This window comes from Rhagoletis pomonella, unplaced genomic scaffold (assembly GCF_013731165.1).
Source record: "Rhagoletis pomonella isolate Grant_MI unplaced genomic scaffold, Rhpom_1.0 Rhpom_scaffold_00006, whole genome shotgun sequence".
Taxonomy (NCBI): Eukaryota; Metazoa; Arthropoda; class Insecta; order Diptera; family Tephritidae; genus Rhagoletis; species Rhagoletis pomonella.
Window position 1 is genome coordinate 50,718,489 of NW_023458560.1, and position 24,765 is coordinate 50,743,253.

At 37.2% G+C, this 24,765-nt stretch overlaps 2 protein-coding genes across 2 annotated transcripts; one reads left to right on the forward strand and one right to left on the reverse strand.

Annotated features, from left to right (window-relative positions):
* The first annotated feature begins 15,145 nt into the window (after positions 1-15,145).
* On the forward strand, positions 15,146-16,174 carry LOC118741973. The gene is made up of 3 exons (XM_036473939.1): positions 15,146-15,299; positions 15,360-15,555; positions 15,620-16,174. Coding segments are annotated over exons 1-3 (753 nt in total). The 5' UTR covers positions 15,146-15,297.
* Positions 16,175-16,682: 508 nt separating this feature from the next.
* On the reverse strand, positions 16,683-17,836 carry LOC118741974 (putative nuclease HARBI1). Its single transcript, XM_036473940.1, has 4 exons — positions 17,488-17,836; positions 17,326-17,429; positions 17,123-17,270; positions 16,683-17,062 (listed from the first exon to the last, which is right to left on the reverse strand). The coding sequence occupies exons 1-4, from the start codon at positions 17,630-17,632 to the stop codon at positions 16,683-16,685; spliced, it is 777 nt and encodes a 258-aa protein (XP_036329833.1). The 5' UTR covers positions 17,633-17,836.
* Positions 17,837-24,765: the final 6,929 nt, after the last annotated feature.

Here is a 24,765-nt window from a genome sequence, read left to right on the forward strand (position 1 = left end):
ATCTTTTTTCTTTCTGCGCCCCTCGTGTCGGTTGGGCGGGAATGGAGGGTAAAAAGCCGTTGGGATTAATTAATTAAAGTGTACATCTTTTTTCTTTCTTATGCATTTCCTCTATAAAACAATATATTTCTTTGAAAGTATCATATGCTTTATTGCTATCAATATTTAAATTAATATACATAAATCAAAAGTTCATTATTTATTAGTGAGATATTCGCTTTATTTCTCTCATCTCACAATTTCAAAATCTTAATAGAAAAAACTCTTTCTGTGAACGCCGAAATTGCAGGAATAGAGAGCATAAGCGAAATAATTTTAAATAAATTTGGTAAATCTTTCCATTGTTTTAAAGTATATTTATTTTAATATTGGTATTTCAGTATAAATGTTATCCATTTTAAAACATTTATTTCTAACAAATGACTGAAATATATTTATATTTATAATTGAAGAAAGATAGTATTTTTGCATACTATATTTTTTTCTAACAGTATATAGTACGCAGACCCAAAAAATAGTACAATACTATATATTATAGTACGGTGGGCAAACCCTAGGGGTGCCTACAGTTTTATGTCGACTCTGAACGGCGATTGTATTTTATGGGAAGCTGTTTTTCATTTTCAAGGTTTGCGCACTTCTAACCACTACACCACAGCGGCCTATATGCGAGACCTATATTCAGATAATTTTTTTGGTTTTTGGTATCGATATTTGGAATATCGAGTCTTTTTATTCCGATATTAATGGGTACCCGATGTTTTTAAAGCGATATTTTAAATGAGTACCATATCGATACTTTCAGATCGATATCGTGTCCCTAACTGTATCGAATTGTCGACGTGAATTTTTCACTGTCAACGTTTGTTTCGGCTTCGGCACGATAAGGAAAGGGGTAAGCGTGGTAGGCGTAACCGCCATCGTTCCAAAGACACTCATTTACTATTTTTTCTCAACACTGTGTTTACACGTATTTAACGCTACAAGCTTAACAATCTCGTTTAGCAATCCATTTAACCCTTTCGCTGCAGCCACAGAAGCGAGTAACTTAACTAACTATTTTTATGTAGGTTTGTAGATACAGTGGCGGTCAAAAGTGGATGAATGGTGTCTCGTTTTTAATATTTACAATGTTTTTCAAGGTAAAATTTTTTTTTGATATTTTTTTTTTATAAAAATATGGTTCATGCTTTAACAAAAACCACATAAATCTCACTTTCAAACCTTATAAAGAATTAAGAAAATATTCACACATTATTATCTATATTTCGAACTTTTTAAACAGAATTTTTATACATTTTTTGGGTATGCAGTTAACAGGCTTATAAAATTTTTGGAAAAAAGTGTACGTTTTGAGCGGCTAAAAAATCGCAGTGATTTTTAATATTTTTTTTAATTTTTTTTTTGTTGACGGCGTTTTGCACTTTTTTCTATATAAACATGAATTTCTTGTGGAAGAATATGCGCCAAACTGTTTGCGAAAAAAATAAAAAAGTCAACACCAGATTTCCTAAATTTCGGTATTTATACAAAAAAAAAAGAAAATCCGTCAGCAAAAAAAAAATTTAATCAATGCGATTAGTAGTCGCTCAAAACTTGCACTTTTTTTACTAAAATTTTATAAGCCTGATAACTGCATACAAAAAAAAATTATAAAAATTCTGGTTACGAATTTGAAATTTAGAAACAAATTTTGGAATTTTTCTAAAAGCGTGAACCATATTTTTATTAAAAAAGAAATATCAAAAAAATTGTAGCTTGAAAAACATTGTAAATATTAAAAGCCACCATTCATCCACTTTTGACCGCCACTGTAGGTGTGTATGCGAATACTACTGGCATTTTGCACATACCTACTATGCATACATATTTAACCCTTTCACCCTTTGCAGCTGAGTACGCGACAATAAGGTTTGTACGTACTCCTACACCTCTGCTACGCCTCTAATTTCGTTTGAGTTCCGCTTTAAAGGCTGTTCGCTGAAATTTGTAAAATCATTTCGAGGTTCGTTACAGTTTTGGCAAACTCAATGGCAATCCAACCGCAGGATTAGCATGTTTGCACTAACTGAACCAAAACATGAATATGAGTACATATTCGCTACAGGTAGATTAAAAGTGTATTCAAATGCATCTACTCAAGCCGAGAGCAAATCCAAAGGAAATCCGGAGAAAATGAGTATACAAGTGTCTGTGCATTGCTTTGAATATCAGTCTTCCCTATTCAATCAACGGTAGAGGTGTTAGTGACTTGGAGATTCAAGTTAAATGGGAAGAGCAGCTGAAAAACTATGGCTTCGTCTCTGGCACCAGTGCTTTGGTCAACTAAAAGGTCCCTGTTCTATCCGCGCGACGGTAGAGAGGGGATTTCATTCGGTGATCGTGCCTCTTCGGGTCCGAAGTGATCGGCGACCTACATATTAACGTCAAATCATCAAAGGCTGCACAAATTGCCAAAAACCAAGCTCGTCTTTTATTTTCACCAGCGGTAAAGTTCTGGTTGCCATCGGGAAGGCAAACAAAGGAGGGTCGAAATCGTTGTTTCCGACGAAATAAGGATGCTGATGTTGAAAAATTGGATCAGTTTGGAGCACGACTATCTCATCAAAGTTCTAAATGTATTAATAACTACTCCAGTCACTCCTTATTTGTGGACATCAGGAGCAGTGGACTACTCAAGCCGAAAAGCCTTCTATCCCAGTATTGACCACCAAAATAATTCGTAGTCCTCGATTTAAGCTACCGGGTAGGGGGAGAGCATCCCTAGATGCCTCGGCACCGTCTCTCTCGTCAAGCTACTAAAAGAAATTAAGGCATCCTCTCTCCCCGGAAACTCAAATCGTGAACGAGTGGTCTGTAATCATCAACAACTTTTCAATATTAAACATCGAACAACAGAAAAATTAAACAGGCGGCCTCAAAGGAGCCACCAGAGGGACTTCTCCTGATCTCATACGCTGACGCGTCATCGATATTGACTTCCAGGAATGGCATTAATTGATATCTCTCCGATCTAGATCACCCATCTAGATAGCGAGGCGCAGTAAGGGTCCAGGTCGGCGACTTCGAATGCTTTGCAACGATAGCAACCGTACATCCACGTGCTAGAAGCAGAACCTCCTCCGAGGTACATCAGAAGGCATCTATATTAACTGAAGGAGGAGATCAGGAACAAAATTCACTGAGAAGACAACCAATCAACGACATTCACAAAGTCCTTCGCAAACTCTGAACCTATGAAATCCGTCATTTTATTTTTGTCTTCCTCTAGATGCCAGCGTCGCAACTCAAAGTTATTTGGTGGTGTTCGGACCGGTCCTGATGCAGCTCAAAATATACCGTTGTATTTCACTTAGAAGTTTAAGATTTTCTACCTACGACGGTATGTAGAAAAACATGCCCTACACATCAAAAGGTGGAGTATTACTTCCTCTCCTATGGTTGGTAAACCTTCTGTTTAGAGATTGCTAACGAACTTGCAGTAGTAGCAAAAAGGAAATTCTCACAAACACTGCGCGACGTTATGCAGGAAATACTAAAGAGCCAACGGAAAGTGGGCCAATGACAGCGGTCTAATAGAAGACCTAAGTAAAATGAAACTCACACTATTTACTAGGAAATATAAGGTACCATCATTAAACGTATCATTAAGATAAGAAACTAAACAGTACACCGACTTAAACTAAGAAATCAACGATCCTTTCACTACAAAAAGTCCAAGGAACAGTTATGCTAAGGATCGCTGGCACTCTGAGCATGGAATTAATAAACTTCGTGCTGAGCATATTGTCCATAGACATTATGGAAACTCCATTCCGAGCCTTTTGTGCTGAAAGCCTCAAAAAGGGGACTCCCTTTGTGAAGTTCTACTCTATGGCAGCTCAAAAAACTCTGTAAAAAGTAATTCGGAAATTGTAGTAAATTAGTACAGATCACTTATTGTAATGTCACAACAGTTTACTCTTCACTTGGCATGGGTGCCGGGACAAGGCGAAATGCTAGGTGATGAAATATCGAACGAGCTGGCAAGGTAAGGCAACTCGCCTCTCGTCACTTGCAAGCTCTATATACATAAGTATGTACAAGAGTTGTTTTTCTTACAAGCTGGTACAAGATGGGATCAGAATGGACTCGAAAAAAGCCGAGTATCCTTACGCTAGGTTAGGTTAGGTTAGGAGGGCGTGTGTGTAATATTCCATACTTTCACTCGGAGACAGAATTCTCCTCTGCGGGTGCCCTCTTTAAGCGAGTGGGAGACACGTACCCATTACCGAGAGAGTAGCTGAGTCATTTCATGTCATTATTCTACTGAACCAATAACTATCCCTAATGAAACCGAGGAGATCCAACAGTTCTACCTGCCATATAAGCCTAGACTGTTGAAGAAGCGTGAACTTAAGTGCTTGAGAAAGTAGTCAATTGACTCTTACTCATCCTCATAACGGCAGCTTCTGCAGAGAGTATTTGTTGGTATTCGCCACCGTTAAAGCATTAGTGCTATAGAACAGTGTCCTGTGATGACGCTGGTAAGGACTCTTACTGCAGATCTATTGAGTTTCAGTATATCCTTGTATTTTTCCCCACAAAGCCGCGGCTATAATAATCTTGTGATCTCACAATCTTCCCATTTGTTCCACAAGTCATTGGTCGCGGCCACGTTGCATTCATAAATTTTCCTTACGTGATCACTAAACGATGGTAGTACGGAGCTATACGCTTCTTATATTGATATCTCTGAGCCGCATTGCGATACCCCATCAGCCAACTCATTCCCTTCAATATTGCCATCTCCGGGAGCCCAGGAGTGACGTTGATACATACGACTCAGTGACGCCAGCGTGGTGCGATATTTCCATACAATTCCCGATTTCACAGTCTTAGATCCTATTGCCTTTTTTTATAATTCTGTTTTGCATATGTAACTGGAAAAGTACACCCGATCCCACGGCAAGTCTAGCTGAAACTGGAGAACGACCGGTATCCAGAGTCCGCATACTAGGAACCTGGCACAACCCTGGCCATGCATCCTTCGGCATATGCTGTTCCACCTTGGAGTTGGGGTAATTTATGCGAAAGAGAGAAAGCTCAGACCAGATCCATCACCCCGACTATCCTCTAATATCAACCTCTCCTCCCGAGATTTTTCTTCTACCCGCCCGTAGCTACATATAGCATGTTTCCAGCCGCCCTCAAGTGGAGAGTGTAGCCGCACTTTCGGCAGTGTATGCGGACGGAAGACATCCCCTATTGAGAGACGACCGTCCGTACGCCAGTCCGCTGACGGCGTTTTTGATGTCCAGAACGCTTTTAACACTGCAAATTGGCAGAAATTCGTGATGGCGTTCGAAATTTTTTTTTCTTCATATATGTATGTATGTACCCGAAGGAATTGATCTACATACACTGAGAGAAGAGTTTAGTTACGTCAACTAAATATGTTTTTCTCAACACATGATTTGGTTATCATGTGTTGAGAGGAATATATTTGCCTGACTTTTTTCTGAGTGTACTTGTACTAAAACTAAATATTTTCTCGATACAGCCTAGCCGCCATTTCAAGAGTGGCAATAGGACCTACAGCATAGTTTCTCAATGAACACATGCAAATCCTAAGGCATGTTAATCCTTTCACTCTTTGTTTACACATGATTACATTAAGACACACTGTCGCACAGTAGATAATTTCGACAAATTGGCCTTACCTACCACCGACGACAAAACAAAAGAGCCACATTTGAACAAATATGAATATGAATACGCCCGCAGCAACAGTAGTGCCTTTTAGTTAAGCAGCAAGAAGAAGAAGAGCTCGAAGACGAACCGCTAGCTGTCGCTTATTTGGCGTAGGTGTGCGGCTTAAGTAGATAGTGTTTGCAAATTGCTGACAAGGACATGAACAAAAGGTGAAAGGATTAAATCAAAGGCCAAGACATGGGTTGCACGTAAAAGGATATAAATTAAGGTAAGTCTGCATTGCAGTAGCAGAGGCAGCGGCAATAGCGAACTCTTCCACGGAAGTATTTGTAGTTTTTGCGATAATAACAAAAATATGAATAAAGACAAAAGGAAGTCTTCTAATCGCCGACACGGATATGCGTAAATATTTTTACATACAGATGTATGTATGTATATCAGAACCGACGTCACGGCATCACAATGCAAATTTAACCCTTTCGCTAGTCGCTATCCGCCATTGCAGTGCGTAAAACAAAAGGAGCGGGTTAATTTGTTGGAACGTCTGCGATTTTTGAATTTCGAACGGTGCTTTTCCGCTTTCCTCACCTCGCGTTACACCTCACCCGTTTATGCTGCTCTTATTTATATTTCTCGTAGGCGTTGTAAGCTGTTGAGTTGCGCGAAATGCTCGGTTGACTGCGACGCGCTGGCGAAAGGGTTAAGTACATAAAGGGTTAGGCGAGTGCTACAGAATTTCCGTAATCTCCTTCACAACGAATCCTCTTTAGAGGAAAATAGTGCGCGAATTACTTGAATCGATTCGTTGTTGTCGCCAACGGACTCCTTAACGAACACTTACAAATACATATGCAAGCATTCAAGTGTGTGTGTGTTTGGTTGTGGGAGTAATTGGCCAAATTTCAGCGAAAACACGCTGGCCAATGCTGTTGTTAAAAGGCGTACTACCAACTATGCGCTTTGTTGAATTTATTTGTTGGTGTGGTTGTTGTTGCACTTTTTTTGACTTGTTACAATTTCCATCATAAATTGGTGCTACCCGTTGCTTAATGTTTCCACTCGGATTGGTGTTCTAGTTGCCATAAACAAAACACACTACAATATATATTGCATTTTGGGGGATGGGGGATGTCGAACTGAAACAAAAATTAAAGTCTAGTTTTTGGTTTGATTAGAATTAAAAGAAATACAATCTTATTTAAGAGAAAATATCTGCAAATTGTTAAAGATTTGGCCCCGTAGCACAGTGGAAGAGCTCCATATGAAATGTGGCAAAAAGTAGTAACAGTGCTCCGATTTTGCTTAAAATTTTCACAGGGAGTACTTTTGCCTAGGAATGGATAAATATGAAAAATTGTTGAATTTAGCGGGCTGCCATGCCCACTATACTGGCAGAGCTGTAAAATGATTGAATCAATAGGATCTGCGTTCACTCGACATTCTTTTCAAAATTATGATTGTTTGTTTGTATAAAAAAAGCCTCATTCCTGAGTGGCTTAAAATGTTTGAAAACAAATAAACTGTGTTGTGTTTTTGAATGGTAGATTGACATTCAGTATGGAATGTGAATGTAACAGAAGCATTCGCACACACAAATGATTGTATATTTAAAATGAATGCACACGTTTTTACCATTCAGTACTAATACTTTTTTCCCAGGGTTGAAATATTTTATACTTTAAAGTTTAAACATATCTGGAATTGAAAAAAAACATATATGTATACGTATGTATGTATTTCAACGCGTATGTATAGACGTTTTCTGACATTAACCCATGGCTAATGACTGGTGCGAAATCAGTTCAAACAAACATCGCAACCGTCGAGCACAAAGGACACATCTTGATACATACATTTACATATATTACATTCGAAACTAGTGAACTGTATATAGAAATATAAAACAGTGTCAATGGAATTGAGTTTTTAAAACTCTTGCTTGAAAAAACTTAAGAATTTCATTACCGGCATCTGCCCCTTCGTATTATAGACTTTTAGAACTATAAAAGGTCTATTCTGCACGTAACCGAAGATTTTTTAACCGGAAAATTTTATTACCAAAAAATGTTACCTGTTCATGTCACCGCGATTCTAGGAACGTTGGTAATGCTATATATTCAGCAATTCATCCATGAAGAATTGTGGAAATTCTGGCATTGCATATTTCACGGGGCGGGGCAATATTTTGTTACCAGCTTATGAGATGGTAACAAAATTTACCGGTTACAAGAGTACACCAATTGCGAAAAGGGGTTAAAAATTGATTGTAGACATTTTTTCGCAGAATATATGTATATATAAATTTAATTTGTATGATTTTTTTTCTATTAATTTTTTTCTTCAGTTATCAAATTTGAAAACTTTCAAAACGAAATTTTATAGGGTTCTTGTTTTCTTTAAAGAGGGTTTGAGGAGTTACATTGTAAAATTTTTTTTATTAATTATTAATTAAAAGGTGTACTATTTAAACATATTTACTACGCACTTCTGCAGTAGGGTACTATAACTTTTCTCACGTAACGGATATTTGGAACAACCAAAATCGAAATAGATATATACTACATTTATGTACATATGTATGTATATACCGTAAATGCCCAGAATAAAAAGAGTTGATTAGTCCATCTCCGTCTGTCTGTCTGTCCGTTTGTTTGTGTACACGATAACTCTAGGAAAAGTTGAGATATCGGAAGAAAATTCGGTACGCGGGTTTCCCTTTATGCAGGGCAGAAGCGTATTGAAAATACAAAAATTAAACCATAACCTGGTCCCTCCCATAAAACGGTAATTTCGAAAAATTCAAAAAATTCAATATTTCCTTAATTACAGAAAACAAATTGCTAAAAAAGTCACATGTTTATTATTATACATTTTTGAAAAATGGGACATATTTCTAACTTTTGAAATCAATTTGCTCAAAACATACATTTAGAATAATGTTTTAAGAAATAATTACACCCGAGCGCATTTGTGCACATGGGTATTATAACTTTGTTCGCATAGCGGTTGTTTGTTGTCTAGGCCTTCAGGTTAATAAAGATTGTAGAAAACGATTTTTGCTTGTGTGGGGTCCCGTTTGATTGAAAAATTGGAAGGAACTGATTTTTTCAAATTGCAACACCTAATAAATAAATTATTTCTAAAATAGGTTACAGCAGACAATGTTTAATCATTTTTTATTAATATACCGACACCTGATTGGAAGATCAACCTATCTCGGCAGCCAATTCAAAAACGCCCTTACTCAGAAAACTTTTTATGAAAGTCCTACTTCAGAATTTGGTTGAAGAACGCCCTATCTCAAATGAAAATATATTGAAAATTTGCCGAGGTCGGGCGTTTTTGAACCGCATTCTGAGATAGGGCGTTCTTCAACAAAATTCCGAAATAGGGTGTTCTAGAACGGTTTTTTGAGATAGGGAGTTTTCGAACTGGCTGCCGAGATAGGTCGATCTTCCACTTAGGTGTCGATATGTAGTTTTGATGTTAACAAACAAACCAAAACTTGGGTTAAAAAGCGTGCTCAATGAAATGGGTATAAATTCTTAAATATTGCACTTTCGGAAAAGGATGTTAATGAAAATAGGGACCAACGAATTTTGTTAAATATTTTTTTTGTTGGAAATGTTGATAATTTGTGGCTTATTGTAAATGAAAAAAACCTCCACAAACCAACAAATTCGATTTTCGAATCTTTATTAACTGCTTGACTCAATAGCGACGAAAAAAAGTACGAAGAAATTTGTATCAAAAATTTTTATAATTAAATAATGAAATGTATATGTATGTCTAAATTTAGAACCAGAAGCTCTTAAATTTGTTAGTTTATATTAACTTATATATGTATGTACTAATTTATGCATTATGCATTATTAATGGTGTATTGGTAACACTTATTTGGAAAGCTGACAATTTTCTAAACAGAGATGTTAAAATCATTAATAATTTATATTTTTCATAATGACATTCTAACGACACGTTCACTAAAAAATATTTCTCCAATTAATATTTTTTATTCTTATAAATCCTTGTACAAATTTAAGTGAAAAAAACTGATGATAACGCTCTATTAACTATTTTTCGTGTTGAAATTTTGAAGTCTTTTTAAAAAAATGCAACCTGGCGTATTTTTCAGAGGGTTTTGTGTGTTCAAAATATTTATATCAATTGATTGGTACTGAGTGGATGTGTGCACACATAGCAAAAGCTGCATTCATCTGAGTGCTTATTCAGTGTTAAAAGTGAATCGTTCGTCATTCAATTTTTTCAATCTTTCTTTGAATATGGAAATGTGTGCAATCGTATCTACTTTGAGTGAATGTAGAATTGGAAAACTTTAAGCCGCATTATTCAATAAGGGAGAATTCAATGAAAACATAATAATATAAAATTGATGATTTTTAATTTCAAATGATTTCACAGTTTTACAGCTCTGTACACTGGGGGCCACATATAGTAAATTTTATCCCATTTCAATGAAATTCGATTTGTAACTTAGATTAACCTAGGAAGACATAAATCTGAAAGATGACAAAAATTGGTCAACTGCCACGCCCACCTGACATCCGAATTTAGGATTTTAATGTGGCAAGGACTAGTAACGATACTCCAAAATAAAAAAAAATATGGTGAATTTTGACGCTATTTTCTCTAATATACTCTGTATCGACAGGAGAGTGACATTTTTTACTTAGAATTTTAATAGGGTTGCCACCTGTCTAAAAAACTATAAGATCCGCATCGTTCGTTGGATTACAAAAGATGAGGTGTCAAATGAAAGGGATTGGCCTCTCGAAAAGCACAAATGTTTTGGTTTTGAATAGGGTTGCCACCTGTTAATAAAATTACTATATTCAATCATAATAAGCGTAGGCATCAGTTCTGCACCGTCACTGACAAAAGAAAAGACTTACACTTTAGACTTAGCCTCTACATGTGCAATAATGTATTATTTTTCTGACCAGGGTTGCCACCTATTAAAAAGTTAAAAGATTTTCGCCGTTCGTTAGATAACAAAATTAGATACCAAATGAAAGGGCCGGCCTTCGCATATACAAAAGCTTTCATTTTTGAATAGGGTTTGCCACCTATTTTAAAATGAATATCTTCTATACATAGTATAAAGCAGACATGGGCAATTTTTTGCACGCGCAGTAGCGAAAGTGCGTGCGCGGGCTGGAGAAAGGGAAAACAGTTTACGGGAGGAAGGGTATGAAAAGTTGCGAAAAAATTATTTATATCCCATCGACATCATGTTCATCGCAGTACGGCTGCGGTAATACTGACTTTGTGTACCAAACAAAGAGCATACATTTTCCTCATATACACAATAAGCCATCGTTCGGACTTCGGTCCGATAGGAGTAGATTTGTTCCGTTTTGTCGAAAAAATTTAAAACCTAGTCCTCTACTTCGCTCAACTGAAAATCTGCTCCGTTTTGTTGCATCAACAAATTTACTCTTCAAATAGAAAGGAGGTGGGGTTTTTAATAGCAAACTAAAAGTTATATTTTACCTTTTTATCGACACGATTGTTACATTGGTGAGCTACAGCAGCTTTCCAAATACACTTGAATTCGTGAATACGCCCTCACCATCGCCCGATTTGAGCCCGATCGAAAAATATTGCTCTGTCTAAAGTTCTGTAATTGCGTCGTTGCCCACCGATGTAACAATTGTCCCGGTAAAGAAAGAATGAAATAACATTTTATTAATTTTACCCAAGGCATTTTAACTTTAATGATAATTGCCCGCTGGATTAAGGTGCCTTTACACGGGTCGATTTTCTAGTAGATTTTTGTCGTTCAACCAAAATCGACCCGTGTAAATGACATCTCAACCACTAGCTGGTCGATTTTCCAGTCTACTGATATCGACCCTTATAAGGCCGCTTAAGCTCCTTATTTGTACAAGAATACGAGGAGAAATGAATTGTTTTTTATAAAGATAAGAAATGCACATCTACTACGAATACTTGATATTTACTTCCATTTTTGTAGTCCGAACCCAGCAAAGAGCGCTCGGTGAAGGTCAGCTAGTGATCAAATTTACCAACAGGGCTGCCAAACATACATAGCTATGAAGTGCTATATTGAGGATAAAAAAGTGCTAAAACGTGCCAAATAGAAAATTAAAAGTGCCAAAAAAGGTGTCATTCTCTTTAGTTCTTCCCATTAGCATTAAAATTAGACAAATTAAAACAAAAGCCCAATATCAAAGTAAGATAAACCAGTTGTATACACTATAGAAATTAGAAAATTTTAGTTGAGAAAAAGAAGTACACGCAAAGGATTTCACAAAAATTTATTTAAATTTGGCTTTTTTTCAAAAGTGCCATTTTGGCACTTTGTGCAAAATTGAAAAATTCAGTGTCATTTCATGTAAAATAGTGCCAAAAATGGCACGGTTTGAGCCAAGTTGGCAGCCCTGATCGCCAACTTTTTATTTAAAAAAGCACCAAAATACTGAACATAGCGCAATTATTTTCATGCAATTGCTTACTTTTGTACAAATGCGCACACCCAGCTAATTAGCAGAATATTCTATGGATTCCGTGATAGAGACTGTGTGAAAATATTGCGTTTGGATTATCTTGGAGCATATTATCCAGAGGAGAAGCTCGGCCAAACACTAACATATGTGTAAGTCAAATACAATGTCACCATAAAATCACGTTTTTATTATAAAATTGCCTTGAAAAGGGCACCAAAGAACAAAACAAGCGCTAAACTAAACAATTTTCGCCTTTCAATTCCCTAAACGCACTTAATTTCTTGCGAAAGGCACAAAGTTGGCAACAGTTATGTCGATGTCAAATTTGCTCATATACAAGCATGGACAGAGAGTGAGCGCCTGCTTAAAGAGCGTAAGCATCACATGTGGGGTGTTCACAGTTCGTTCCAAATAGTGTCCCAAAATGTAGACGTCTACATTTTAAGACGTTTTCTAACCGTAAAATCTGTGGTGTTGTTGTTTCCCATACAAAATTGGAAAACGACGCCGTCTACATTTTGTCACACTCAAAGGTATGTTTTTTACGCGTCTACATTTTGCAACCTCGCAGCAGGGTTGCATTATGGCAATACTAATCGCATTTTTTTTATTTATTGGGCACGTTTTCTATATTTGCATTTAATTTGAGCGCAATTTCTGATGAAAAGAAATAAGTCAAGGAAAAGAAATAACAAATATTAGGAATTGGTAATTAAGTTAAATAATTACAATTTTTCAGAAACAAAATCGAAAGGCGACATATAAAAAAGCACGCAAAGAAGAAATGTCTGGCAACACCAGCAAAGTTTTGAGACGATTTTGCGACGACTGCTAGAAAGGGGTGCTCACAGTTTGATGCTAAAGATGTCTCAAAATGTAGACGTCTACATTTTCAGACACATTTGGAACGAACTGTGAACACCCCAATTCAAACACAAATCACAGATACAAAGATTGCGCAATGGTGTGTTCAAATTTGCTTCGTTCTGCGCATCTACGTCACAGTTGACTAGTGAGCGAACAGCTGATTTTTTGCTTTATAGTTTTCCTTGTGTTCGTAAGAAACATTGACAACATTCCCTGCAAAAAATGGGACTAATCCGGGATGACTCCGGGAGCAATCGCAAAGGAGCATGCGACTTATACCACTTTTGATCTCTTTATATGAAATGAACTGATCGCTTTTGTTCGGGCATGTCCTATGAAGAGACTAATTGTTCACATTTATACCCGAAAGGGTATAAAAAGCGACTAGTCACTTTTAAAAAATAAAAATAAAAATTTTCGCCAGCTGAGATTCGAACCGGGGTGCTCAGTTTTGTTAGGCGAATACTCTCTCTGTGTGCCAACGCCGCACATGAAATTTAATTGACTAAGAGCGTACATATCATTAAATCGTTAATAGTACCCGTTAGAGATGAGTTGGGGACTAATTGATCTCCAATTATACCCACAAGGGATGAGTCGAGACTAATTGACCTCCATTAGTACCCGTATGAGACTAGTTGCGACTAATTCATGCCTAATTGTACCCGATTGAGAGTAATCTCGGAATACTCTCTTTAGAGATTAGTCGCACAATTTTTTGTAGGGTTTAAATGGAAAATGTTAATAATTGTGTCAATACCCTGCAAAAAATGGGGCTAATCCAGGATGACTCCGGGAGCAATCGCAAAGGAGCATGCGACTAATACCACTTTTGATCTCTTTACATGGAATGAACTGTTCGCTTTTGTTCGAGCATGTCCTATGAAGAGACTAATTGTTCACCTTTATACCCAAACGGGTTTAAAAAGCGACTAGTCACTTTTAAAAAATAAAAATAAAAATTTGCGCCAGCTGAGATTCGAACCGGGGTGCTCAGTTTTGTCAGGCGAATACTCTCTCTGTGTGCCAACGCCGCACATGAAATTTCATTGACGAAGTGCGTACTAAATCGTTAATAGTACCCGTTAGAGATGAGTTGGGGACAACTGATCTCCAATTATACCCATAAGGGATGAGTCGAGACTAACTGATCTCCAATAGTACCCGTATGAGACTAGTTGCGACTAATTAATGCCGAATTGTACCCGATTGAGAGTAATCTCGGAATACTCTCTTTAGAGATTAGTCGCACAATTTTTTGCAGGGTAGCTTTTAAAATTGGATTTATTACCCTAGATAAAGGTGGTGAAGCTCGTCTTAAGTTCACAAAGTGCTAATGAATGTTTTCAACTGTTTTTGAGAGCGATTTTCTGTGTAGAAACCGTCGCACTAGCAGCACAAGGAATTAGCAATGTAGAGGTATAGAGCAGTGTCCGCCAAAAAGAGAAGTCTTAAAATGAGAATGTACCCTGCAAAAAATGGGACTAATCCGGGATGACTTCGGGAGCAATCGCAAAGGAGCATGCGACTAATACCACTTTTGATCTCTTTATATGGAATGAACTGCTCGCTTTTGTTCGAGCATGTCCTATGAAGAGACTAATTGTTCACCTTTATACCCGAACGGGTATAAAAAGCGACTAGTTACTTTTAAAAAATAAAAATAAAAATTTGCGCCAGCTGAGATTCGAACCGGGGTGCTCAGTCTTGTTAGGCGAATACTCTCTCTGCGTGCCAACGCCGCACATGAAATTTCATTGACTAAGTACGTACATATCATTAAATCTTTAATAGTACCCGTTGGAGATGAGTTGGGGACTAAATGATCTCCAATTATACCCATAAGGGATGAGTCGAGACTAATTGGTCTCCATTAGTACCCGTATGAGACTAGTTGCGACTAATTAATGCCCAATTGTACCCGATTGAGAGTAATCTCGGAATACTCTCTTTAGAGATTAGTCGCACAATTTTTTGCAGGGTATTAGTTATGAAATAAAAAATGAGAATGTGTTGGTGGTAATGCACGGAAATGCGTCATCAACCTGGGCTCGAATCGTCACATACGATATCGTACTACTCGTCACGTAAAAACACATTTTTCGGATTATTACATATGTGAACGTGACCTTGATATCGTAATTCGTTATGATATCATCCGTCAACGAGTAACGAACGTACTCGTTGGTTCGAAATGTCATTCGAACACCAACAAGCAATCGTAAACGATCGAATTTAAGAAAAAATGTAAGTAAATTGTAAAAATATATATTTAAATATGATTTTTAACTAATATTATTGATATAGGACTAACTGCAATAAATTAAACCTCACCCAGAAGGAAATTATGGCGGATTTCATGGCAAAGCACCCCAGTTTAGCGAAAAATAATCTCCCGAATTCCGCGCAAGGCAGAGTCTCGTCCAACAGACTCTGGGAGGAGCTTTCGAGGCGATTAAATGCGGAAGGGCCACCAGTTAAGGATGCTAAGATGTGGAGGAAAGTAAGTACAGATATGATTATAATATTTTTTCGAAAACAAATCATTAATGTTGGCCACGTTCCAGGCTTTCGCAGATCAAAAGTATCAGGCAAAAAAGAAACTTTCTTTCAACAAGTCGTCCAAGCAGCGGACTGGTGGGGGACCCTACCAAGAAAAGGTCATCACTGCCGCTGAAGAAATGATTATTGAGGCAGCTGGCCTTGAAGTGTGTGTAGAAGGCAACAAAAGCGTACCAGCGTTCGGCAGTATTCCGGCTACACAGGCCTCTACAAATTCCAGTGGCAGTAATGTGAGTAGCGACGAAGAATCCCTCAGCTCTTTGCCTGGTCCATCAACGGCTGTTTACACTCCCAGGGGTAGGAAAACCCCTCAATCCAAAACTCCGCGGAAAAAAAGTGGGAGCGATGAAAAGTTGGCGCTGCTCCAAGAAAATGTGAAATCCGTGTCCGACTTTCATAGAAATCTAGACACAAAGGTGGACAAATTGTTGGAAACTCAAGAGAAGTTACTGCTGGTGCAAGAACGAATGTTAGAGATAAAAGAGGAGAAGCATCGTAGCCAACAAGAGGCGCGCGAAATAGATTTACAAATTAAAAGGTTGGAGCTGGAAACCTTATAAATTAATTTAAGAAAAAGTAACTGAAAATTTGTATTTTAGTTTTAAGAAATATTCCATGGATTAATTTTTAATTTATTAGGTTTTTATGAAATGATTTATTTTTATACACACAGTATTTAAGGTTTTATGGCTAATACTATTGCCACTTATGTGCCTATTGTTAAGTGCCTATTTATTAACATTAATATAAATGAAAAAGTACTGAATTTAAATGACTAAAGTACCTGAAGATTTGTATTTTAGTTTTAAGAAATATTCCCTGGATTAATTTTTAATTTATTAGGTTTTTATGAAATGATTTATTTTTATACACACAGTATTTAAAGTTTTATGGTTAATACTTATGCCACTTATGTGCCTATTGTTAAGTGCCTATTTATTAACATTAATATAAATGAAAAAGTACTGAATTTAAATGAATAAAATAGTTCGCTTTATTTGAACAAAAGGAATTTCATTTTTCTTATCAGCTATTTAAAATATTATTTATAGACATTCTAATACTTTCTTACGTTACTCTTAAAATTGAATGTTTTATTTGATCTCTTATTGTTTGGCCAATAGCGGTTAGTTGATTTGTTTCCCCTGTATCAATTTCCGATATGGGGTCGGAGTAATAATTTGGAGGATCATAAGGTATCTTAAACTTAATGCAAATGTTGTGTAACGCTGCAGACACATTAGCAAATCGTGCCACTTTTATAGGGTGATATCTTCCCCTTTTTCCGTATCCTAAAATCCTCCAGCGTCTTTTTAGAATGCCAATTGTTCGCTCAATAATACACCTTGCTTTGGAGTGAATATCGTTAAACATCTGCTCACTTGAACCATCCGATGTGTTTCTGTATGGCGTTATACACCACGGTTCAAGTGGGTAGCCAGAATCTCCTGTTGAATTGTTAATTAATTACTATTACAAAAATACAAAAACTTTACCAAGATATCCACCTAAAAGCCATGAATTTCCCTGCCTGTTTTGTTGAAAACCTTCCTCTAAAGCCCTTCTCTGGTCGGAATGTTTCCAAATGAAGGAATCATGAGCTGCACCACCGTATTGGCAGTTGATTGCTAAAATTTTACATGTGTGATCACATATCTGACAAAAAAGATTTGTATCATATTCGTTTTAACAAGAAACATAATCAACTTACTATCATAGCGTTGATACTATGGTACCCCTTACGATTAAAGTACATGTGTTCGTCCGCAGTAGGTTTTTGTAAACCAATATGAGTACCATCTACGCAGCCAATGACTAAAAATTAAGATATTATAGTTAGTAACTTCACAAACTAAAAAAAGGTTTCATTTACCTCCAGGTATTTTATATTTCTCCACAAACCAATCTTTGCAGCTGAACGAATCATGCGGTGCGAAGCGTATGAATTCTGGGCACATCTTCCTTTCCATTTCTAAGACAACACGTGATACAACTTTCGACACAGTGCTCTGACACATGCCTACTAAATAATCACTGCCAATGTTGTGTTGGTAGCCACCGCTAGCAAGAAGTGATAGGGTGCCTGCCAATTGAAGGATTGGAGGCACCGTTTTGGCATCCGATTGCCTTAAATTTAATTTCTCCAGAACATAAGTAAACGCTTCTTTGGTCAAACGGAATCGTTTCAAGAATCTGCAACGAACTCTTTGTTAAAAAGCTGGGAAAGTATATAAATTATATGCTTACGCTGTGTTCGGTAAGGTTAATGGATTGCTCCGATCTCTCAGCTGCCTTCGTATCACTTTTTCATCTCCTTCGCTTTCGCTGGAGCTCAAATAAAAAAGCAAAGTCGGATCCATATTTAAATTTTCGTTTAACTTACATTTAATTTTTCAATGTTTTGACAGTTCCACAACTATTGTGACTTAAAAATACGATCCAAAGCATAGTGGAACTTAAAAACTATTGTGAACTAAAAATAAATTACGTTCCGTTCGCTTTCGTATGTAATAATGCCATTTCGCTTATACGACTGACGTATCACGTAATTTTCTTCCGTATCGTTTTCGATCCGTGCACGGATGTTACGATTCGAGCCCTGCTTCGCCTATTGTTTGCATGCAACTAAATAAAATTTGTTGCTCTGCTACTCTTTCTGTTGACGTTCGGATTGTGTACGTGTAAGAAGCCGATTGTGTACATGTGAAAGGCCGAATATAGTTCGTTTCCCAGGAAAGTGTTTGGCGGTCACTGGTATAGAGTCATCAGGATAATCGTGGTATAATAAGTGGAGCGTGGAAAACATGGGTACGTTTGTAATATACATGTCGGGTTCTCCATAACTTTCGTTTATCGTTTACGCGTATATGCAGCGATTCGCTAGTGGCTACACTCTTTTCAACCAACGTTCACCTTTTGTTTCAAAAAAAACCAACTGTATCGTCAAAACTCATTTTCCTGCATTCTAATCAAAAGCAAACTTTTTATATTTGGCTTCGCGTAGCCTACCAAGTTTTATTCTTTCAGCAAGTGTTTTCTTAAACAAGTGTTTTTCTAAACAAGTGTTTTTCTAAACAAGTGTACCACCTTTGTTTCGCTCAAGCAATACATCATTGCTTGGCATATACACACATCATATCTCCGACACGGTCATTCTGACAAGTCACACGTCCTCGTGTGATTCACGTACTCGACCAATCCTGACCCAACAAAGCAATTCATCCGATATTACCATTTTTTTATTTTTTTATTAATTCACAAACAGGTTTATTTAATTCTATGGTCACAAAAATGATATGAAACTAAGTTTATGCATTGAAAGTATGGATTCATTAAATCAATTTAACTCAAAACTGAATACATGTGTCCTCTTCAACGTACATACTACTTCCCACGGCCATCCTGGCCTACCACACGTCCTCGTGTGGTACTCTTCACATTCTCTAATCGCTTCCATCCAGCTTTTAATCAACATCGTTCTAAAACTTAACCAGCGTTAGAACATTTTACAAATCATACCTTAAATGCTTCCATCCCAACACTTAGCCAGCGTTAGAGAACTCGTTTTCAACTCCACATCTATTAACAACTTCCATCCAGTGTTAATGCTTATATTACACTTGTAATATTCAATTTGTTCAATAACAATGTGACAACATGCATTCAGACTCAACTTAAAAAAAGGTAAATTATTAGGCTAAAATTTAGTATAAAAAACATTCTTTACTCAGCATTAACCACATTTAAATCAACTTCACCTTCAGGCATTTTGCGTAACCGGTCATGAGCGTATTTATAAGTTCTTTTGGAGCTAGTATTCGAAATTACATATCTTTCACCATCTAAAATTTCAATAATTTTAAATGGTCCTTTATATTTAGGGTCTAGTTTTGTTTGATTTCGTTCCTCATTCTGAAGCAAAACGAAGTCACCAAGAGCAAACTTGTAAATTTTAGCTTTACTTTGATCAAATTTAGTTTTGTTATATTTAGCACTCTTTTCAATATTGGCTTTGGCCGCTTGTCTCAATGCATCAATATCAACGTTTTGCTCAGTCTCATCAAAAATCAACTCAAGAGGACTAGATTTTGTGACACGATTAACGGTGCAATTCAAAGCTAACTGTACATCAAGGAGTGCATCTTGCCATGAACTCTCCTTACTAGTTTCAACAGCCGTAAGCATATTCTTTAACGTACTCATTACGCGTTCAACTTGTCCATTGGACCTTGAACTACCTGTTGCTATTAAATGAAGGTTAATTCCATGCATTTTACAAAATTCACGGAACTCGGAACTAGCAAAACATCTTCCCTGATCCGCTATGATACGAACAGGAGCACCAAATAATGAAACAGAATATTTCACGGCACGAATACTACTGGCAGTATCGATGTGCGAAGTGTGGTACAAAGTCACAAACTTCGTGAATGCATCAACCAATACAAACACATACTCTTTCTTATCATTTTTTCCACTAAGCTTGCCTGTGGCATCTATATGTACTGTATGCCAAGGTATTGGAACTTTTGGTATAGGGTGAAGCTCAGCTTGTAACTTTCCCGGGTGTGACTTAGAAATCTTGCATGTAATGCAACTGTCAATAAATTTTTTTGTAAATTTTGTCATATTTTCAAACCAATATATTTCGTACAATTTTTCAAGCGTTTTTTCCCATCCCAGATGTATCAATGATTTATGTGTTGTGTTTACCAAAGACCACCTCAGTGCTCTAGGAAGTATGGGTAAACATCTGGTCTTACCGTAGCGTTGTATTTTACGGTGCAATATCCCAAAACGAAACTCATAAGTTTTACATAAATCATTGTTAACTTTTTCTTCCTTAAGGTCGGTTACCAATTTCACAATCTCAGGATCGCGTTGCTGTTCAGCCAACAACCAGTCTTTGGTAAATTCTGCAAAGTTTACCTCTTTTTGTTGTATCTTCGGAGGATTCGATACGGGCTTAGGAGGCAGTGGATTTCTCGAAAAGAAATCTACATGACACATTCGATTTCCGTTTCTATGAATAATGTCAAAGTCAAACGCTTGTAGAAAAGCCCACCACCTATGTACTCTAGGAGTCAAATCTAACTTAGTGCGAGAAGACTTAAGCGAATTGCAGTCTGTTACTACAGTAAACTTTCGCCCGTGCAGATAATGCCTGAAATGTTTTATTGCATTAACAACTGCAAGAGTTTCTAACTCATAAGAATGGTATCTCGATTCTGCGGCAGTCGTACTTTTACTGAAATATGCAACCACATAAAGCTTGTCATCGTTTTTTTTGCATGAGGACTGCACCATACCCTATCGAGCTTGCATCAGTGTGCAACTCAATGGGAAAATTTGGGTCAAATATGGTTAGAACAGGAGTATTTGTAAGAACAGAGATCACCTTTTTTCTTATAGATTCATGGGAAGATTTCCAATCAAGATGTGTCTTAGTAATACTAGTCAAACTGTACAATGGCGCCATTATTTGTGAAAATTTTGGGATAAACTGTCGGAAATATGAGGCCAATCCTATAAATTGTCGCAACTGAGTAATAGATTGTGGAGAAGGTAAAGCTAATGCTTCAATTTTTCTCGGATTTGGCCTAATTTCCCCTTTACTTACTTCATATCCCAAATACTCAACTTTTTTCTTCATAAAGCAGCACTTCTTACTGTTAAGAGAAAAACCAGCCTTGACCAGCGTATTTAAGACATTTTCTATCCTTTCTAAACTTTCGCTTATGTCTTCATTTCCTAAAACCAAGATATCATCCATGTATACTACAACATAAGTATTAACAAGCTCTCCAAGAACTTTCATTACACTACGTTGGAACACTGCGGGAGCATTGCGTAATCCAAATGGCATAGCAAGGTACTCAAAATGACCCTCAGGTGTCACGAAAGCAGTCTTTTCAATTGAGTCAGAATGAACTGGTATTTGGTGATATCCCCTTGCCATATCTAAAGTAGTAAAATAGTGACAGCCATGCAGTCGATTAATCTGATCGGATATTAAAGGTAATGGAAATCTGTCCGGTACTGTGTTATCATTCAATTCCCGATAATCAACACACATTCGGTCCGATCCATCTTTTTTCTTGACCAGCAAAATAGGACTTGAAAATGGAGAACAACTAGGTCGAATTACATTTGTTTTTAACAATTCGTCAACTTTATTTCGAACGATTCTACGCTCTTCAGGGCTCATCCTGTAGTCGTCTGCGAACTGTCTTGTTTGGATCTATATTTGAAGAACTACAGGGAGTGCTTTCTGTGAATTTGTCTCTAAATTTATTCAAGATTTCTATCAACTTCGTTTTGTGCTCAACTGGAATGTCAGTATCAATGTCATCAAAGTCTAAGTCAACGTTTTTAATTTCGCAAACATTTACTTCAGCATTATCTATTTTGCAAAACTGTAAAGTTTTTAAAGTCATTTCCACACATATACTTTGTGTCAAAATTTCACAACCAATCATAATATTGTATTTAAAAAAATTATCAGGTAAAATATGAAAAAGAATTTGTAATTTTACGTTATCAATTTCTACAAACGTTAAAATTTGTAAGGAGCTCTTTACACTCGTTTGACCAATGCCAGTCATTGTGACGACATTATTGATTCGTTTGCCACAAAATTTGGAACTAATTGACTCTTTCATTAATGAGCATTCTGCTCCAGAGTCATAATAAAATTTATAAAGCTCACCTGACTGACGCAAACTACCTGAAGGAGTCTTCAATATGCATACATCTACACGTCGACCTGAGGACCCACTAGATTTACTACTCAGTTCTTTTCCTTTTGATATAGTAGGGCATCGTGACGCATAGTGACCAGATTCGCGACAGCGAAAGCAGATAACATTTGTTGCAATCGGAGTTAATAACTTCTTATCTAAAGGATTGTTGCTTGAAGAATTCTGCTGGGCTGATGTTTTAAAGTTGAGTCGACATGCTGAAGCCTTGTGGCCAATCTTACCGCAATTGTAGCATTTGATATAATCATAGACAACCTTTTGTCGCTTTCCGCCTCCTTCTTCATGTTCATTTCTAATTGGCGTAAATTTCCTCTTTAATAGTGGCATTGCTTTCAATTCCCGTGTTAACTGATTCCTCGTGGAAATATTGGTGGTAAATGCAAGACGGTGAATACGTGGCTCGAATTGGGCAATATGTGCTAACACAGTTGAAACAGCAATTTGTTCAGTTGTTAATTTTTCTAGTTTTAGACTCAGTGAAGTGACTAGCGCTGCTGCATACGACGCCAAACATTCGCCATCCTTTGGTTTGCTGCTCTGTATTTGAATCATAAATGCAGCCGGTGTCTCAGAAAAACTAAATCTAGCGATGAATAGCTCCTTGAAATCGTTCCAAGACATTTGTGGAAACGCTACTTGAGATAACCATGTAGCAGCTGGTCCCTTCAAGGCTTGAGTGAGCGATAACATCAATGCAGAACCTTGTAATGTGTGTCCTTCCATGACTATATCGGCCGTAGATATCCAGGCATGTGCGTTTGAATCTGCACCATCAGGATCAAACTTAGGTAACTGTATCCTGTCACTATTTGGAGCTTTAAGCGTTTTTATCAACTCCAAGAATTGTTTGTTTTGTTGTTCATACAACATTTTCCATTTTTCACTCTCACATTCACTATTAAGTAAGGCATTGGGCACATGCTCCACTTCTGATGTCGGGTTCTCCATAACTTTCGTTTATCGTTTACGCGTATATACAGCGATTCGCTAGTGGCTACACTCTTTTCAACCAACGTTCACCTTTTGTTTCAAAAAAACCAACTGTATCGTCAAAACTAATTTTCCTTCATTCTAATCAAAAGCCTACTTTTTATATTTGGCTTCGCGTAGCCTACCAAGTTTTATTCTTTCAGCAAGTGTTTTCTTAAACAAGTGTTTTTCTAAACAAGTGTACCACCTTTGTTTCGCTCAAGCAATACATCATTGCTTGGCATATACACACATCATATCTCCGACATACATATGTTAATCTTAGTATTACCAGTACGCACGTGTGTGCACTTTTGCAATTGTAGCTTCAGCAGCAGCCTAATAAGATATAATGCGATGAGAAGCCGAAGACTTTAGAGCCATTTCCAAATTCAGTTTGCAGCTTTATGTATATACGTAGCCATTATTGTACATCATAGTTATGTCATCAATACGGGTGGACGTAGCTGGAGTGGCCACTTCGATCAGCAGTTGCTGGGCGCTCCGTTCGGTACCATACATTTGATAAGGCGGAGAGAAATGTTTAGTTATTTGCGCAGCGATTTTGGTGTGGGGGCGGAGGGGGAGGCGGCGTTGCCACCCAAACACTTCCTAAACGAAAGGGATGGGCCGCCCTCTATGAAAAGTCACCCTCTCCCCTCAGCTCCCCTCAGCAGGGGGATACACAGTTTGAAACTCTTCCGGCATCTCCACATCACTAAGACTTATCAGGCAAGTGCATTCTTAATGACACAATTTCGAAAGTCAGCAAGTGCTAGTATTGTTTTTGTGTTTGTTTATTTTAATTCATATATACATATACGTCGCCTATTGCTATCAATTAATAACACTTTTGTCTTCTAATCTAGGTGGTTTCCTCGTCCACTGATATTTTCATGATTATGGAATAAGTATGCGAGTAAAATTTGACACCACCGACACTAAGTGCAATGCCGCAGTAGCCTCCCCCATGGAACTACACGATGGACTTTTCGAGGTGGGCGCCGCTCTGATTATACAGCCGGCACGTTTGATATGTAGCTTAGAAAATGCAGTGGTTTAAAAGTATTTAATGAGGATAAAATAGCATAGTAGTTGTACATTTACATTATTGTTGAGCTAGTCGGTAGGTGGCTATTTAGTTTAGTGCAGCTATTTATTTGTTTTGAATTGCGGTGAAAGTTTTTAATACAGTCATTCATATAATGTCGTTTTAGTGAAAGATCGCCCTATCTCGGAAACCGGTTAGAAAACACCCTAAATATCTCAGAATTTGGTTGAAGAACGGTTTGCTTAGATAGGGCGTTCTTCAACCAACTTCTGAGATAATTAGGGTGTTTTCGAACCGGTTGCCGAGATAGGGCGATCTTTCACTAAAACGACATTATATGAATGACTATTAAATCTGCATTAAATAGCGT